The 19,783-nt window shown below is 41.8% G+C and overlaps 1 protein-coding gene across 1 annotated transcript in view; it reads left to right on the top strand.

Moving 5' to 3' along the window:
- Positions 1–766: 766 nt before the first annotated feature.
- The window catches only part of CNTNAP5 (contactin associated protein family member 5), a 297,657-nt gene continuing 278,640 nt past the window's right edge, over positions 767–19,783 (top strand). The window contains exon 1 of the mRNA XM_064451280.1: positions 767–1,147. Coding sequence (XP_064307350.1) covers positions 1,072–1,147 — 76 coding nt within the window. The 5' untranslated portion in view covers positions 767–1,071. The remainder of the gene's footprint in view (positions 1,148–19,783) is intronic.

The following is a 19,783-nucleotide window of genomic DNA, read 5'->3' on the forward strand; positions in this document are numbered from 1 at the left end:
GCACCCCAGCTGCCTGCGCAAGGTGCTTTTGAACTCTGCTTTCCTGCACACCACACCACACAGCGCGCGCACACACACACACCCCCCCCCCCCCCCCCCGGAAGATAATCCCGGCCTGTTCAGCTGGTGAGCAGTCGGGTCATCAATCAATCAATCAATCAGTCATGAAATCCGGTTTTATCAAGCATCACGCTCGCCAGCCTGGAAGGGGTTGCAGCGCTGGGGTGCGGGTTCGGTCTGGTCCGCAGCCCCGGGGGCCGCTTTCCTCCTCGAGCGGGGGGGCATTAAAGGTTCCTCCCCCAGCACTGCTGCGACCCTGGGGCCACCTCCGCTCGCTTTTTGGGAGGTCTGGGCGGGGGGGGGCTGCGGACCAGCCGCGGCAAGAGAGCGGGTCAGCCCCGTCCGAGGCTCCGTTCCCGCTCCCTGGGGATGAGGCTGAGCCCGGCAGCGCAGGGCTGTGCCGGCGCTGTATGTGCCGGGACGTGAGTGTGTATTTTGTGTATGTGTTATAACGTATAAATTTATAAGCAAATAAACAACTGAGCTGGGGGCTCTTTAAAATGTTCCAGCCACAGCGGTACCCGAAGGAGGGGGAGAAAAAAGGATTTTTAATTTTTTTTTTCCCCTCCAGGCATCTGATTTACTCCGTGACTCTGACGCTTATCAACAACGCGTGAAGATTGCAATAAGGACCCTCCCTGGAAGGCGAGGAGGAGTGACTTCCAGGGGGCTGGGAGGAGGTGGAGTGCAGCGCGGCTCTCGCCTATAAGGAGGTGCCCAGCGCCCGGCTGCTGCTTCCCCGCCGCAGCTCGCAAGGTGAATTTCCGCGGCAGCAGCCGGGGGAGCGGGCTGGGCTCGGGCACTGCTGCCGGCGCTCGGAGCGGCTCCTCCAAAGGCCGCGGAGGAGGGTCCCTCGGCCGCCCCGGCTCCGGCCCCCTTCCCCCGGAGCGCCTGGATGCTGGATGGAGTAAATGAGCGGAGGAAGAGGGGGCGCACAGAGACTGAGAGGCGCTCGGAGACCGGGACCGGGGGAGACAGGCGGGAGGCTGGCTTCCCCCTCCGGGGCTGAACATGGATTCCCGAGCCCTCGGGGGCTCCGCTCTGCTGCTCTTCAGTTTTTGGCACCTGGGATTAACCGCACCAAATTGTGAGTAGCGGGAGCTCAAGGAGTTCCGGGGGTTGGGGCGGAAGGGGGGAGGAAGAGATGGGGAAGAAAACTCCCTGAAAAGGGGGTTATCGCACTACGACCTCTAAGAAAGTTAGCCCGGCTCCGGCGGGCTAATGGAGCTTAGAAATGCGAAGTTGCGGCCAGACGGAGGGGTTGCTCGCCACCGTCCTGCCGCTGTGGACGTGAACGGGAGCCGCTCGAGTCTGCGACGAGCCGCTCGCTGCTTTTCCCTCACGCTTTTCTGTCCTTCCGCCGGCCGCTTTTTAAAATTTATTATTATTATTATTTGCGGCCTGTGTGGCTGCTGCTGGCCCCGCCGCACCTGCCCGCCGCCGGCCCGGAGGGGGCCAGGGCCCTGCGCCGCTGCCCGCCGGGCTGGACGGGGCCGGCCCTTCCCGCACGAGTCGGGGGTGCCGGGGTTTTGCGGGCGCAGCCCCGCTCCAGCCTGGCGGAGCGGCGCTGGCGGCACCGGGGCTCTTTGCCCGGAGGCTGCCGTCGGTTCCCACGGGCGCGGCTGTGTCCCGGGGCGTCTCCGCTCCCCCCCCGGCAGCATCCCGGGTGGGAAATGGCTATTCCCTCCCTCCTCCTCCTCGGGACATCCCCTGCGAAGTGTCCCTCGCGCTGCTGGCGCTCAGGGCGGTGCCGGCGGGGTCTGCCCCCGCACGCAGCAGCCTCCCCGCCGCCGGCCTTTGCGGTGCCGCGGCGGACGGGCACGGGCGGCCGCTCCACCGGCGCTCGTGGGCGAGCGCGGTGCAGCCGCGGGGCCCCCGGGGGAGGGAGACGCTCCGTGACCCGCCGTCCTGCGGGAGCGCGGGGCGGCAGCGGGGAGGGGGCCTCCCCCGCCGTGCGCGGCCTCCCCCGCGGACGGGGCCCGTCGGGCGGAGCCGGGCGGGGCCGCGGCGGCCGCCAGAGGGCGCTGTTGTCCCGCCGGCGGCGCGGGGCGGCCGCACCGGCCCGGGCTGTGCGGGGCGGGGGTCCCGGGGCTGGGGTGCGCGCCCTCCCCTCCGCCCCCAGCGCCAATGGCCTCCAAAGGAGCCGCCGCGCTGGGGACGCTGGACTTTTTTTTTTTTTAATTTTTAGTCAATTAAATTACGGTTAATACGTTTTAATAATGTTCACGAATACTAAATGGCAGGCGATTTAAGGCTGAGGCTTGCCATTACTGATGCAGTCGTAAAGTTAATTCCTAACACTTAAAAAGAAACTCTGCATTAATGAGTTTTACTATTTCACGGGTGACAGTTTAATTTCCCCATGCCAATAAACATTTCCGTTGAATACACACTGCTTCCTAAGTATTTAGGAGTCAATCTTTTTAAAGCATAATGATCAATGGTTTTATTATACTGTACAGATTTTACTTATTCATTGAGCAATGAATTAGCATGGAATCGGCTGTAAGTGCTTTCCCAGGAGCTGCGTGAAGGAGCCTCTGAATCTGTAATGGCTACAAGTTCCCTAGAAACCTCGTTAGGTTCGCAAGTGAAGATATCTGTGTGCGCACACGGGCCTCAATAATTGCAGCCAGTATGAAAATTTGTCACCTTCTTAAATAAATCATCTCTGTATGCTGGAGCTCAGGGAAGCTGTGTTCCCTTCCTCAGCTTTGGGCTAAGAAAGCTTATATGTAGGCAAAAATATTGAATGTTATGTGCCTATAAGTAGTATCCTGAACTATACTTAAACAGTTACATAAAAGTGTCATTGCTTTTAAGGATTACTGAGCTTCCACGTACTCAGTAAACTTCTAAAAGGAGATGTTACTGATTTCAGTGAATGGGAACCTTCAGCAAAGGCCACTGTCAGGAGGTGAGCTCCTTCAGTGTGAAAGTCAAAGTGCAAATGGAAAAGCATTTTTTCTGTGCCTTCCTTAGTTTGAACAGTTTGGCCAAAAGAATTGCATTTGGATACCTGTACGGGTATATTTACAGTGGTTTCAGCAGGCTTGTTTCTGACAGGTTTTGCAAGCAAGAACAGAATAGGGGACAGTATTATAGTGGAAAAGGAATATGTTTCTGGGAGGAAGAATGCAACTTAATGAGTTTTCTTCCCAACGCCTAACATGCCATTAATCTAATTTGGGGGTTTTTGCCTTGCTTTTAAATTAGGAAACTCTTAAAAATGATCCTTCTCTTATTTATTTTAGTTTCTGTAAAGTAAAAAACCTGAGTAAGTAAAAATTGCCCCCACCACTGAGATATCTGATTCCAATTTCCTCTTTGGTAATAGTTTTTAATTAAACAAATGATTGCTAAAGAAACTGCTTTGAAACACAGCTACAGGCTAGGGGTCAGTAGGCATCATTAGAAAGATCAAAATTACTAGATGCTAATAAAACACAAGAAAATTCCTCCCACTTTGCTTTTTGCAATGATTTATTACATTAGGTAACTAGAGTGGCAATAGGATTTTTCCCCAGGATACTAATTAATAGCAAATTAATAAATAGCCATGCATGTACCATTGGAAATGGGTTGCATATGATGTCTTGTGGAACTGAAACGTCTACATTCATCAGGTAGACAAGGAAACACAAAGCCTTGCCCAGTATACAACAAATTAGTTGCCCTTAAGCAGCATATTCTGTAAACATCAGTAGCTTTTGTAAGTCTAGACTTCTAGTTGTTGAACACGCTTCTTTTCTTCTTTTTCTTTTTCCCTTTTCAAGTTGGAGGTAGGGGGAAATAGTGAAAATACGAAAAGAGAAATGAACTTATATTTTCTCCAGCCACTTTGATGTAGCGGTTCAGGGCTAGTCTGCAGCTGCAGAAAAGAGTCAAAGAATTTCAGGACCATTCCTGGTTAGTGGTCCTCCACATAGTTTGGTGTTGTGCATCTTAGAAAATTTTCTTATTGTTATTTTACACATTATGGCCCCTGACTTATTTTTATCTTATTTTTATCTGACTGACTTTTCTCACATGGCCGGAAAGATGTAGCAGATTGAAGCACCTCCTGGAGAAGTGGCACATTCTAACTCCCGTTGCAAAAGTTATTCTCAGAAATTATTACGTGTTTCCATTCCTGGGCACAGCCTATTCTCCCTCCCACAGAATCACTAGCATTTATTATCCCTGTTCACTAGCATTTATTACCTATTCATGAGACTTTCAAAACTTTCACTTAAACCCAGTCACGACTGTCAGTTGAAACTGCAGAAGATCAATGTGTGGTAGAATCAGATCTCCATTTGAACATCTTATTGTAATATATGGTCAGTGTATGGTCTACTACTCTGCAATAGATGTAAATGTGGCTTTACAGAAGACTGTTTTTAAGGTAGGTGGTGTGTGTCTGTATTTCTACTTATTTTGAAATAGGAAGAAAAAATCATTTTGGATTTGAAGAAAACGTACATTTTCTTGGAGAAGGTGACTTTATTTTTTAGGCGACAAAAGTGTTGACTGTGGTTTTAGCCTTCCTTTACAGTGATATAAATTGATGGTAACTGTGCAGCAGTTGGACAACTGTAAGTGAAAACTTACAGGAAAAAAATTGACTCTGGATACTTGAGGCCATCCAGTAGGTGTATTTGGGACTTGTAACATCATGAATGAGACCTGTCAGGTCAACAGTGGTAAAGGCAAGAGGTCTGTTAAACAGTGACCTTTTCACCCATGTGGTCAGCAATGTTAAATTTTGAAGAGACTTGCTGAAATAGGTAGAATATTGATCATCTGATCTCGGTCTGTGGCTCATTTACCTGCAGGCTGAGTAAAGTGGATCAGACACACACCTCTAGCTTTTCCTCTATTTCCGGTACTTAAATATTCATTATAAGAGACTAGTGTCCAGGCATGTTTTCCTCCTTTTAGTTCCATACAGGGGAAAAAAACTCCATGAATATCTTCATACTTTCATGTGTAACAATGAAGAAATGGTACAGAATAATGAGATTTCCTGACAGAAAGGCTGTAAATGAGATTCCTGCCACAGGGCAGTCCAAGGGACCCACTGCTGATCGGTGCCTCTCTTGCGTGTCTGTCGTTATCTCGCATTCAGTCAGTTTGACTCCACTAGCACTTCTTGGCTTTGACTCAGTCTTAAAGACAGTCTTTCCATGGACTACCATGGTCTTTGGATTTTGCATCCACCAGGCAGATGGCATTGCCCGCCCACAGGGATCTATCCAAGGTTATTATCATCGCAGTATCAAACACATTGTCTGCTTGGACTTTTTTCTTCCCCCCCCCCTTAATGCCATACAAATGCAGCAGAATTTTTCATATAAATTAACAGCAAGAACAAATTGTTTTCAAACGTGCTTGTACATTTGTACAAAGTATAGACTTCAAGTGGAAAATATGGTGAATCTGGGTAGAACAACACACTTGCGAAGCTCTCCCAGCACATGGCAAGTACAGGCTTCTGCCAGCATCCCAGTGAGTGTAGGACTGGTGAATGTATTTTAATCACTATAATCATTCTTTTACCAATGGGAAACCAAGGCAGCATATCATAAGCAAGCCTGGAGATAGTCTCACATAGATTATACATTTAAGTATCTAAAATAAGTCCTTTGGGGTCAATTGAGTTGATCTCATACAGTGCGATGATGTCCCATGTTCTGTTGTTATATCATATTCATATTTGCCCTGCTATATATAATAGTTTCTAAATCCATGGATTACTCCTCATTTCCTCTTCCCCTCCCTCCTCTTTCCCTGCTGCTATTTGAAGCAAGTAAAGTTCAGATAGCTGAATACAGAAATGAATAAGAATCTGAAGGCAGCAGGAGTGTAGGATGGCATTTATTTATTTTAAACCCCCAAAATGCATTTTCTATAGATGTGACAGGTTTCAGCTCACACAGCAAACTTGAATTACTGTCTTCCCCCCCGCTGGGAGAGATGAGAAACACAGAACTGCAGGTTTATCTGCCAGCATCACACATCAGAGGCTCTATATGCATCTGCTTTCCCTTAGCCTACCAGCCTCTGGAGCCCTACCAAGTGTTCAAGGGAGTGAGCTGTCTATAAAGGGCACCAGGTAACCTGCTGGGCTTTTTTCTTTTATTTTCTTTTTTTTTTTTTTTCTTTTCTTTAAATAAAGGACTCTGGGTTTTGCCACCCCCACAGCTGGGACCAATTCTGGTTCTGTAGCACTCACTTTTTCAGACTGGTTCTGTCTTACTGATACAAGGGCCACATTTGCATCATGTCTGTAGGATGTCGTTCTTGCTGGACGCATCTGTTCTGGGGCTATGCAGAAAGGAAGGGTGCAAAAGAGAAAAGAACATGTAGATCTGCATAGACATTTCCTTCTGCTGTCAGTAAAGGGTCTTTAAGAGACATGGACTGTTTTGGGTTTTTTTTCAGTCTTAACTAAACTCCCTTTGCTCAAATCAAGGAAGAGGGGAATAGAATAGTGTAATCCTGATGTAATGAAGGTTTAAAATTACAGGCAATTCTTGGAGGCTTCAAATATATCACTTGGTAAAGCAGGAAGCATCGGTAGACCTGTTAGCATGTCTCTGTAGAGTTGGAGGAAAACAAGAATTTTTTTGTACACAGTGCTGGACTGATATAATTGGTAATTAATTTCTTTGTATTAAACATGTCTCTGAATTTTCTAATTGCCCTGTGCAGATTCTTGTGGGCTGATAATGCCATCTGTTCACTGGATCAGTGCAGCTGATGATGTTTTAAATGATGAAAACAATGCAATATAGAATGTAGAGGAAAAAAGAGAGGCCAAAGCATTGATTTACTTATTTTTAATTATCTGCTCTGTTAAGCAGTTAAAAAAATGGTAGTTCATAGTACAGAGATCTAACTGCCCTTCTAAATGGATACACAGAAAATAATTCAGATTTTAACTGGTATTTGCTCCAAAAATAAAGTAACTTAGTAAAAGAGACCATGAAGGTATTTGTAAATGTCATGAAGGATCTTGCCTGATCTGTATTCCAGGAGAGGAACCCCCATTTTTCTGGCTGTGTTTTGCCTCTGCATGATACTAGCTCTTTCTTTATATTCTTGCAGACATATACTGGAACCCAGATAACTTGGTCCATTTCCTACAGATGTTTGTGCTCAGAGATTATCAACACAGGTTCTGAATAAAGCAGTGGAAGCCTGTATGAACCTACCTATTTACAATACTAAACGGCTATTAGAGTACTGGTTGGTACAATTATTATTGTATTTTGTAACCTGTGAATTAAAAGCCTGCAGAGTTGATTTTTTTTTTTTTGATTGTACAATTCTAGTACTTTAACTGAAAATAAGATACAGAGCTCAGAGACACAAAGTGGTCGTCTAGGTAATGGTAGCTTTTATTTTATCCAGTGTTTCTCTACCATAATAAAGACCTCACCAGTGCTCAGCCTCTCAGCTTCTAGTGCAACCCCAGAGGTCTCAGCCTGCACAGGCATTGAATAACCCCAAATACCAGAAGAGTGCTACAGACAGGGCAAGCAGATGTGATGAATTCATGGACGTTGGTGATAAAAAGGTTTCTTATTCCATGACGGAAGATGTCTATGGAAATAATTTTGGAAGTGAGATGCTTGTTCTACTCTTTTTCAGGCACTGCATATATATTTGGAGACTGTCTCCCACTTGACAAGAAGACTTTAGTGTTAGAAAAAAATGTCAATAAATTATTTGCATGGCAAAAGCGCACTGGTGTCTTAGACTCCTTCTGTGTCAGTGGCAGCATATAAGCGTAACTTTTGTCCTCGTCCTATGCACGTGCCAAATCAGAGAGAGGAGTCAGGCTTGGAATCAGAACCCTATGTGGAGGTGTGGTGCAGGTGGGAGGAAGTTTCTAGTGAACCAGGGTGCAGGTGGGTTTTTAAGTGAACTAGTAGATTTTTCCCTCAGTTTGAGTCTAATTGGAACTGGCTTTGGGTAACAGCAGCTCAACAATGTCTGTTTTGTCATGAATGGTGATTACTCAAGTAACTAAATTTAAAGTAATGTTCATCAACATCACTATCATCCAAGATCTGGAGGTTGTTTCAGCTCCAGGATTGTGTTGGTGTTCTTGTATTGGGGCAGGGAAGTCCAGATTCCTGACCACAGGGTTGGCTTATCAATGAGTTGGATGTAGGTGCTGGAGGTCTGTTGTGTGTCTCTGTCCTGTCATAGCCAACATCAGACACATTACACCAGTGATTAGCTTATAACATGACCTCACTATTTCCTTGCTGGACGGCACAACTCCAACTTTGAGGTTAGGGGGTATTCTTAATGATAATCACTGTTAGGTGGATCCATAAGAGCAATAGCAAGGTAAAGCTAACTTTGTAATGGCTCATTCAGTGCTGTTCTAGACCATAAAAGGTTTTTAGTGGCTGGTGTTAATGCACTTTTTTTCCAAACTGTTAATTGCCTGGGAACTGTGTGATCTTTATGGGGTAAAAGAACATAGAGTTGCTGTGGGACTCCTTTCAGCCTGGTGCCCAGAAGTGCTCAAAAGATATTCAGCAATGCCCACAGCAGTGGAAACTGCAAAGAATAACTGTAGTATCATTCTGGGCAATGCTTCCCTTTTGACATTGGTAATTAGAGTTTAGCATAGAGATCCAGCACATGAAACAGAATGGTGTTCAATACTAACCATTGTGGCACAGTAGGAATTGGACTGGAAAGGAAATAAATGCATTGTCATTCTCTGTTTTATTGTGTGTATTGAGAAGGATTGAGTGTTGGCCCTTAGGAGTTCTGGAGCATAAATTTTTCTTCTAAAACAATTTAGTGCACTGTATTGCCAATATAGTAGTAAATAATAATAATTTTCAAATGGGTAGAATCCTCTTTGTTCCCAGCTGGGCAATAAGGAGTTGATAAATGCTGTACTGTCTGGATAAGAATTGGCAAGTTCCATTTACTTCTGCTCTAAATGGTGAGGCATTGTTCCTTGATGACAATGGTTCTTCACTGTCAGCAGACCAGGAACAGAGACAAATACCTTGTGATCTATGTCACCAGTGACATAGCTGTAGTCATTCCTGTATTAGTTCAGTGAGGTCTCTGTGTGTTTGAGCCTAAATTGCCCCCACTTCTGATATAGATGGTCTGAGCCACTGCTCTCTGCCCTCTTTCTAGGTCATAAAAATAACCTACTGAGCATTAATAAGGCCTTTTTCTTCCTTGCCTCCATGCAAATTTATCACTTGAGCAGGAGGAAAAATGGCATTTTTTTATCGGAGAATATCTGCTGTGTCTATAAAATTATGCATATGGAAAGGGGCAGGAGACGGAGTCTGTTCTTTGTAGGGAAAGAAGGGAGGTCACAAAGGATCTTATCCCAGTTTCCCATTACTAGTGGCAGCTTCCTAATGCACTCAATGAGGAGGTCTGAATTAATGGTCAAAGTGAGTCATCAGTGAACCGCTAGGAGTAACACATTCATTTGTAGTAATCAGGATTGATTTATGAATACGACAAAAGGGACTAAATATGCTATGAAAATGCATGTTGTAGATTTTTTTTTTTCCCCTGATGAATAATTCATCCTCTTTTAGTATCCATGAAAACAAAAACACTGTGCACATAAGAACCCATTTAAAAAGTTAATCCCACAAATGGCTGAACACGGAGAAAATCAGCTTTTGTTTTAAAAGGTAGATTTACTCAAATCTTCTCTAATTTGATTTGCCAGTGGGGTATAATTTAAGTCAAACAAGTTAGCAGCATTACTTGCTATATGAAGGTCTAAATATTTAATAGATTATGAGAAATACCTGTCCCACAGGGTAATGAGCTAAGAAGCACTCATTCTCCACAGTGCAGAGGGTAAGATAAACCCAACAGAAATAGCAAGCAAAATGGAGAGGGAGCTTCTTTTCATGGGATATGGTCCTCAAAGCTGGCCTTGGGCCTTGGGAACACCTGCTGTTCTAAATAATCCTGGGAAATTTACCTCTATGAGTAATGGTGGTGGCTTTTTAGTAGCTGTAAGTGTTCGTGGTCTTCCCATGGTCTCTACGTGTCTGAAGATGCCCACAGTGACCCTTTCCTATACAAAGCACATGCTCTTGGAACATGCAGGGTGCTGCGTACTCAGATAATCCTGGTGGGCATCTGCTCCTGGACAGTCATTTTAGCAGGAGGGGGAGCATCGATGCTTCTACAGAGACTGGTCCTTCAGAGGAGCTAAGGTGTTCTGTCTAAAGCTACTAGGAAATCTCTGAAAAAATAGAATCCAATGCATCCAAGTTCATTTTCATATTATGCGGACACTAAACAGCAGCATAGACAATGGAGAAGAGAAACCTTACACAGCAAGAAAGTGCTGTTGGATTTCTTCCTACCTGCCCCAAAAAATTCAGAGGGGCTGGTTTGTGTTGTTTTATTATTTTTTTTTAATTTTGTATCAAAATAGTTTGCATTTTAATTTTAGGGGAAGAACCTCCTTCAGCAAGCCCTAGCAAGATTAAACAGCTATGGCATTTTTCACAGAGAGTGTTTGTTTGGAAAAGAAAATGAAAATTTGATGAATTTCAACCAGATGTAGCTTGCAGCATTCAAATATTTATAGATTATCAAATTCCCTTTTCCCAGCTCTGCTTCTTAAGTGCAGAGCTCATCTTATCTGTAATATTAATTCTCATTATTCTTGAATGGTTATTCACTGAATTCTTGTGCAGACTCATCTAGGACCTGGTGTAAGCTTCCTGAAAATGAAGGGAATGATTCGTACTTGAATTTCAGATCATCTTTTCTTCAGAAGTCTGTTCATCCAGTGTGTAAATCCTTGTTATTGTTCTCCTGTGAAGTTTGTTTTCCTTAAAACCCGCCTGGCCATGTATGCAATACAAGATGTGTTTGTACCTGTCAGTAGGAAGAACTATTCGTTTTCCTGATGGTTGCTGCTCCTTTTGAGTTCATCATATGAGAGCGCATTGGCCTGCTCTTTTGTCATATTCCATGCCAACTTTGTATCCAACGTATTGACAATATAATAAGTTAAAGTTGCACACCCTTTTGCATTCTTCACATTTTTTACCAACAGTTGTTTTGTTTTCCGGGTCCTCCTGCCCTGTTGAGTTGAGGTGAATATGAACCACTATAACACATAGGATTGCATTGTGATGATAATTTTTTACAAGCATTACAGGAAACATTTTAAGTGCTCTGGAAAGCTGATAGTGCAAGGCTATTCCTGGTTGTCTGTCTTCCAGGCAGGTATGAGCTCACATTGTTGGTGTTCCTGGGTAGAGAGATGAAAGCTTGTTCCAGCCTGGAAAATATATAGCTAGTTTGTTGTTAGTAACTTTAGGTACATGAGCTTGCTCATGACAGTATACAAAAGTATGCATCAATACGCTTAAAAAAACCTAAATCCCACATTTTCCCATCCCTCTTTCCCTGCTCTGAAGAAATGCACTGAGTCATTTCCTTTATTTTCTGGCCCACTTTCCTGGTGGAGAGCTACTTTATTATTTTTGTGCTCTAGGAAAGCCACCAAAGAATATAAGAGTTTGGCTCTGCCATTCGTTTGAACATATAGGCTGCAACCAGATATTATAGGGATGAAAGGCTGAACTGAATCAGGCTGAAAACTAGTATTGTCAGTCATTCCTGAGTTCCAAATTTCCCTAAAATTACTAACATTAGACACTTTAACTATAACATTAGATTTGTTTGCAAATTATAAACTCTTCTCTCTTTGAAATCTACATCTGGTAGCTGGTACTGTTCCCTGGGGCCTCCTCCAGAGAGGCTGCGCATGAGTCGAAGTAGTCTATTTACTGCATCATTATGAGTTTGGATTACAAACTTCTTTACACACCCACATTCATCAGTGAGTGTTTGCAAAAGCCCAAACTGTTTTTCAGACAAGCAAAGGAGATGTGCTTTTCATCTGTATTTTTGCTAAGGACCTGTGGTTGGCTTTGTTGGGCAAGCTCAACAAACATGAAAAACGTGGCCTACTTTGAGACCTCAGCAGAATAGATAGAAAAAAAGATCTCCTCACTAAATCATAAGTCAATTTCCACTTCAGCTTATGGAAGGAGGTATCAACTGCCATGACTCATCCCATTTCACAGCAAATACATGTTATTTCACTTGCTCTGACAGGCTTGATCCAAACCCTGCCAATTCTGTCATTGGGTCTGGACATCAATGACTTGTGTGAATTAAATAAGGAAGCCCTGATTTGACAGCCTTTCTCTGATTACAAGCAGACAGTGAGTCAGAGCTATAACAGAACAGATTTTCCTCCTACCCTCTCCAACCTCCCATCTCCCCCCTCCCCCAACCTTAGTAGCATCTGATTTATAGTGCCTGGCTTTTTTTTGTAACTTCATCTAATTAGCACAGGCACTGGGGTCAGTATTCTAACACCTGACAGACTTTACAAGGGAACACCACAATTAAAAGTGCAATTATCTGTTTTTCTGCTGCACTGAAAAATGTAGCATATGAAAATTAACATAAAACCCCTAAGTGTTAGGATGAAAGTGTGGGTGTTAGGGGAGAGGTACCGTCTTCAAATTTGAAAGGCCTGGTTCAGTGCTCGACTTTTTGAAAATTTTCCTGGGCATCATTAGGTGATATGTTTAATTGCTTTGAGCTTGAGTTTACCCGGCTTATTTCATAAGGGCTAAATGTTCATCTTTTTAGTGTATACAGATTACACCTAACAACAGGGGTTAGAGAAAGAGGCTCTTATTCTAGGTAGTAATTTAATATAAGCAATAAAGCTATTAGCACACTTCTTTTAAAAGTCCTGACTTGCATCAACGAGTAATGAAGTCTCTAAACCATTGTGATCGTGCTGGCTCTCCCTGGTGACTTCCCCAGGGGTTTACATGCAGCAACTTTTAGGATCTTTGTGTAAATTCACAATTATGCAGTCTTCAGTGTGAGAGCTCTGGGTGGTTGGCTGCGAGCCAGAAAAACAATTTATTAATTTCTTTTAGCACTGTGCCCTTCCAGTCATTTCTATATGGCATGTGGGTAGAGCTAACTTGCATCTCCCTTCAAGAGCATGTAAGTTTGCACCGAGCTGCCTGCACTGGTGCTAAACTAAAACTGTGTGATGGAAATGGTGCATTCATGTTAAGTTAAAGAACAATAACCAGTTAAACATGACTATGAAGTACTGTCCTGAGATAGCCGAAAACCTGTACAAGAGAAGGGTTATTCCCTTTTACTTCTTACATTAAGGGAAACTATAATCTTAGCTTAGAGGAAATTTAGAGCAAATCTATAAAGTCATGTTCAAGCTAAGCTTTGTAAATTCCAAGACAGGCACTTAATTCAGTGTTCAGGCAGGGAGAAAAACAGTTCACAGCTGGAAATGCCTGTTCTTCTCTTCCACGAGATGCACAAGGAAGGGTAATTGATTTAGACTCCTTCAGGGTAGGAATGGGTTTTCTGTGTTAGCAAGTGTGAAGCACAAGGTCTTCATCCTAGTGGGAGGATCTTTTCATGCCAGTGATAACAGTGAAGTCTCTGTTCTGAAAACTGCATATGAATGCAAATGCATCTTCTGCTTCTTCAGCATATTTGTAAGTCACTGACTGGTGGCGCTCTTGAATGTCTTTGAGGAAATAGCTAGTTTGATGAGAACTAGAACAGACTGTTCTAGCCTGGGACTAGTAAACCAATCTTTCAATGCTTAAGGATTGAAAAGTTTTTTGGAATAGTCCTTAACTAAGAAATAATAAACTCACTAAGCTGATATTGAAGGCAGCAAAGTTTAGTTCGTAAGATATTCAGAATCTATGTAGATTTTCTTCAACTAGGAAATAATGGTGATGGAAAAACCCTCCTTCTTCCCATGTCCATAAGCTGCTTTTGAGAGTAAATATATGAAAGAAGGTGGGAGTCATTCATGATACTCCAAAGCACTATGTTAATCAATAAGTCCATTTATTTCATTGAGGCTGTTCTTGTATGAAGCAGAGTACCAAAGAGAAAGTCTGAGGCTAGTACTAGCACATTTAAAGCCAAATGCAACCATGTGATTATCCTACTCAATGATAGTTTTGTCAGTGATTAAAAACTGCCTCCTGTAACATTCTTACGTATACCAGCAAATAAATCTTATGCTCATACTTGAATAAACAGCACGTAGCACATAGCCTCACTTCATTCACTGAAGTGACCAAGAAGATCAAAACAAAGTGAAACAGTCATCAGCTATGCAAATGAACAAGGCTTAGAGCGAATCTGCCTATGTTGTCAGTAATTTGATGGGTTGTTTTTTTGATTAAGCTTCCCTGAGGGGAAGGAAAGGTTTAATTAAAAAGAGATTCAAGAGGAATTCAGAATAATAAGTCATGTCTATTTTATCTCTGCCAGAGCCTTGGAAAATTGGTGGCTGCTGATGGAAGAGGTTGAGGTGCAAACAGGAAAGAAATAAGACCATCTCCTTCAAGAGTTTGGACCTTCTCATCTGTGCTAACTACTGTTTTCAGTCTTCCCCCTCCTGATAGCAATAGAGCCATCAATGGCTGTTCTTCCCTGCTGTTATTCCCAGTTTTGTCCTTTTTTCCTTTTTTTCTGGGTAGAGCAATCTCAAATACCCCAACTTGTCAAAGACCTGAGATCTGGCAGGCTGCAACATCAAGTGACTACTTAGGTGTTGTGATATCATTTCAGCTAGATTAAAAACTGAGTCAGATACTGAAATGCTGGTAGAATCAAGTGTCTGTCAAATAAGTAAGGTAATAGAGAAGACCTTTCTGAATACAGAAGAGCATTGGTATTTTACAGGTCAGTAAAGGATTTGTCTCAGATGGATGTCTTCTAGAAATGGCTGTATAGTTTTCTAAGGTTGTTGGTCAGTTTTGATGAAAGAACAAGTGAGAAAGTGCTTCTACTGCTGTTTCGAAGATTCTTTGGGGAAATTATCTTCATTTTTCAGGTCACATTATGTTTCTGTGCCTGATGCTGTGTTTATTTAACATTTAAATACCTGTCTTTGTAGTTTGAAGAGCAAATGTCTATAGAATCTCATTAGGACTATGAAGTTAGGTTTTACAGTATAAAACACGTTTCAGTTGAGTCCAGAGGATTTAATTCTTAGCATATTGTTTAGAAAAAAGATAGTGCACTTAAGCAATGGTAAACTGAAATGAGTACTCTGTATGCCCACTGAAGCCAAACGTGCAATAAACAGTATCAGAAGCCAGAATGGTTCAACTGGAAGAAAAGCATTTCTATCTCCTAATAGGTTCTGAATATTGAGAAGTACATAAAGCTGATGAAAATAAATTCTCCCTCTTCCCCTTCTTTTAGGAGAATCTAACTTTTTAAATTTTCATTCTATCATCTATATATTAGTTTCTCCACCTTGAAATAAAATAAAGAACAATCAGCCCTGATGATGAGACACCAAATCCTCAAATTATGCTGGTCCTGAATTCTGGTGACTCTTCAGTTCACAATTTCCTATTGTAAATGGAACACTTGAAATATGATCTTGAATAGGCATATCCAGATCTTTCTACTGAATTCTGTGGCTGCATTTACCTAACATGACAGTTTTCTGTACAGAGCAGGATAATATTTTGTATGTTGTTGCTGTTATAAAACCAATTTCTTTACAATTACTAAAATAAAACAGAAAATGAGGTGGTGGAATCAGACATTTTCCTGATGAAATCCATTCATTTCCTTTTTTTGTATTATTATTATTGTTATACTCTCTTTTGGGGAGGGAATAATTTTTTAAGATAGAGTAGCTCAATATTCTCTTTAATCAGGCATAATTTTTTTTTAAGATTAATCATAAGGAATTTGACTCTTGCATGCAATCCTTTCTAAGAATTTCTCTAATTTGTGACTTTCTATCACTTTTCATTTAATGATGGCTAAAGAACCGCTGATGTTCTGCAATACCAAGGAAAAGATACTGTGATGAGCTAAAGGAATCTGCTATCATTAAACTCTTTATCGTTCAGGCACAGAAGTTTTTCTGTGTTGTGAGGGGGCAGTCTCTTTGTACTGATTATGTCCCATTTTAAGAATACCAAAGAAGTTGCATTAATTACCCTTACACCTTCTGAGCCTTCTGGTCAAGGGCTTGGTGCTGTTCCTGGTAAGGAGAAAGATTACCTCCCGCAGCGCCTCATGCCGGCCCTGTGCTCTGATTTCTGTCTCTGCCATTTAGTCAGTTCTCTCACTAGCTTTCAACTTGTCTTCAGTCAAACTGCAAGTACTAACCTCTCTTTTTTTCTTTTTCTCTTTTCCTCTTGCTTATTCTGTTCAGTCCTCTGATTCAATGACTAATCTATGTCTCAAAGTCAAAGAAACCAAATGGTGCGCTGCTTTTCCTCCCACGATCTCTCTAATTCTCATCAATTTTAAGTGCACTATCGCTGTCCTCTGTGTCCTTCAGGCTTACTGCCGTAGACTCCCCTGGCTTTCTGCAGACCAGCCTGTGTCCAAATCTTGTTACTTCTTCCTCAAGATTAAATACAGTTTTCAACAACCCCATGTCATGCTGATAGATACAATCCTGCCTCTCTCCTATTAGAGGTGATTGATAAGATGGAAAGTGTTTGTTTAATGTGAAACAGTATGTTTATGATGAAAAAGTATGAGAAGAGAAGCTGAGAGTCTTTTGATATACTAATGAAAAACACCAGTAATACTCCTGATTTCAGGAAAATCACTTTCCAAACAGAGACACACAACCCCTATTAAAAGAAGGAAAATACATAATTTTATCTGAAACTGCAGCTCAGGTTTGCTTATGTTCAGGTGGAACGAGCAATTCAGAGAGACATCACAGTCTGCTTTATCAGCTTCAGCCTAGCACCTCTCTATATCTACTGCTTATTTGGCTCTGGAAAGTCCTTTCTTCCAAGCCATGAGGTCCAAATTCTTATAGAACCTGGCATTCAAAGTTAATTCCCATTTCCTTTGAATGCTTTTATATTTGCACACAGGTATAAGTGTGAATATGTATATAAACATAAATAGGTAATTATCTATACTTTATGTATATATATGTTTATATACAAACATGTACCTACAAATATATAGTTGTAAATATAGGTTATGTAGCAGCTCTCAGACGTTCATGCTCAAAAAAATTTAAAAAACCTGTACAGAACTAATAGATTGTAACGTGCTTCTCTGGAGAATTTCTTTACATGTCTTCTGCCTCTTTATGAAGTAGAGGCTGAGCCTTTCTGTGGGACATTTAGCATCTTATCTGAAAAAAAAAATTCAGATACTAAATTTTGAATTCATGGGATTAGAGTGTTTTAAAAGATTTTGCAGTTAGACCTAAGGCATAAATATGCTGTCTATAGGCTTGTCCTCTCTGTGAAAACTATATGGTTGCCTTATGCAGTAATAAGGATATAAATTACTGCAGCTAGTAAGCCAGCTGGACAACAACGTCATTAAGAGGAGGAGAAATTTCTTGTGTGGGCTTGAACAACCTACCAACTTATTCTATGTCCCAGCTTCTGCTGGATCTTGCTGCATGCTTTTCAGAAGTAGGGAGAGTGTCTTGGTAGTGCTTTAATCACATTTTTCCCCCTCAAAAATACTGACTCAGTCAAGCCACAGAAGACTTGTCAAGGGATGTTTTGATGTAACATTGAAGATACTCAGTTTATTGAATTAGTATTTTTATTGTTCCTTTTATCTTCCAATGATCTGAATCAAAACCTGTCTTATTTTGCAAACTGTTTTTATTATTTCAATTTATGTTCTGTTTTAGAGTGGAGTGGGAGGATAATGGAATGACAACAAACCAGCATTCAAGTTTTAAATTTTGACAGGATAGGAGGACATGGATTTTGGTTCTCCTTAGATGTAACCAGATTCTTTTATAGAATATGCTAGGGTTTTGTTTGTTTGTTTGTTTTAAGGAGGAATTGTTTTAAGATAAAACATTTAGTATATTGTATCATATTTATAAGGATGAATACATAAAACATTTCTGATAATGAAGCATGGTTACAAATATGCAGTTGCCTAGAATACAATTAATGTTAACTATTAAGAAAAATGAACAGATACAACTGTTTGAACCATCATGTTCAAAAATCCACGTACTTTCCCAAGATGCAGGAGGAAAATTAGTTACAACAGCAGAATACTGAAAATACAATATGAAACCAGCAGATTCGCACAAATACTCATAAGCACACACGTGCCTACACCAACACATTGACACGCTGTATGTCAAAGAACAAGCAAGAGTCCTGAAACGGCACTTTGGAGGCACTGTGCCAGAGCCCTTCCGTGTGCTACACCCACATATATATTGGTTGTAAATATCCTTGGCTTGCTTTGCTCATTCTTGTTGGCAAACACAGGGCTTAAGTGAAATGGTCCACAGCTACCCTCAGGTATCCCTCATGCTTGCTTTTCTGGGTTTATACAGTATGTCATTTTTCATCCCTACTCTCATTCATTACCTTGCTTTCTCTACAGGGACCTGCACAACGCTCCTATCTACCAATAAGACAAATCCACTTCTATTATTTTGATTTTGACTGTAATGACTCCTCCATGGGTTTGTGTGCATATATGCCATCAAGAAAAATACTGGCACGGGATGAACTGGGAAATACTTCACAATTGGTATCTGAAATTACTGCCGTAAATCTTCCCTATTACAGAGCCTTCTTTCAAACATGCCTTTTTCTAGCATTTCTAATATGACCTTGCCTCTTCTCACCTCCAGTCCCATATCATGTGTCTTGGCAAATTGACCATGCCAGGGATGACACAGAAGTGTGGTATTTGATCAGTGATGGTTTCTTTTTTCTCTGTTTCTGGAAAGAAGAAAACAGCATGGTGGCAGGATTTCCAGAACTTTTTCTCTAATAAGTCAGCTGGCCAAAGAGGCACCACAGAGCAGCTCAACTGTTTGCCATATGAATTATAGAAAGCGATCAATATGAAATCCAGAATACTTTTTCCCTCTGTACTATTCAACCTCTGTTTTCAATATGAAACTCAAACTAAGATTTTGGTATCTCTTGGAGACAGGGATGGAAGTTAACTAATGTTAGTATAAAGTGTGTGGAGCTGTGGGTCTGGGAGATGTTACACTAGATATGGGTCCTGGTTTCAGAGTTCGTGACTGGAGCTGAAGATACCCACGGCATAATGGGTCTTAGAACAATTTTTATCCTGGTAGAAAAATGAGGAGAGAATGAAATTTACATGTGAATGTTAAATGTTGCTTGAAAACAAAATGTGGATTTGTGTGACTCCTTGCTGAGAACTATCTCAGAGGTAACTGGAGATATGAAAGAGGAGAAGACAGGTTTTAAATCCCCTTTTACCCTTTCATGAGGACATGGACTTCAAAAGCCATTAAAAGAGGGAAGGTATGCAAAGAAAATAAACAGAGAAATAATTATTTCTGCAGTACACAGAATCTCACTGGAGAAAAATAGTTTAAGCATGTCTCAAAGTATTTCTATATGCAAAGGTTTGATGGTTCAAACGAAAAGTTTTGTTACTGAGAAATTAGTTTGATTTGTTAACAAAAAGAAGGCTTCTTGTTTAGCTTTATTATTAGTTTAAAGAGACAAACAGGCTTCCTCTTCCACACCCTTTATTTCCTTGCTTTCCCTCTCTTCCCTTCTTCATTTCTTATCTTTGTAATTTTCTCAGAGCTCTAGTAGTTTAAAAAGAAAATGAGTCTCTATTTGGTGGGAGAGAAATAGAGAAG

Source organism: Phalacrocorax carbo, chromosome 5 (genome assembly GCF_963921805.1).
Source record: "Phalacrocorax carbo chromosome 5, bPhaCar2.1, whole genome shotgun sequence".
Classification (NCBI taxonomy): domain Eukaryota; kingdom Metazoa; phylum Chordata; class Aves; order Suliformes; family Phalacrocoracidae; genus Phalacrocorax; species Phalacrocorax carbo.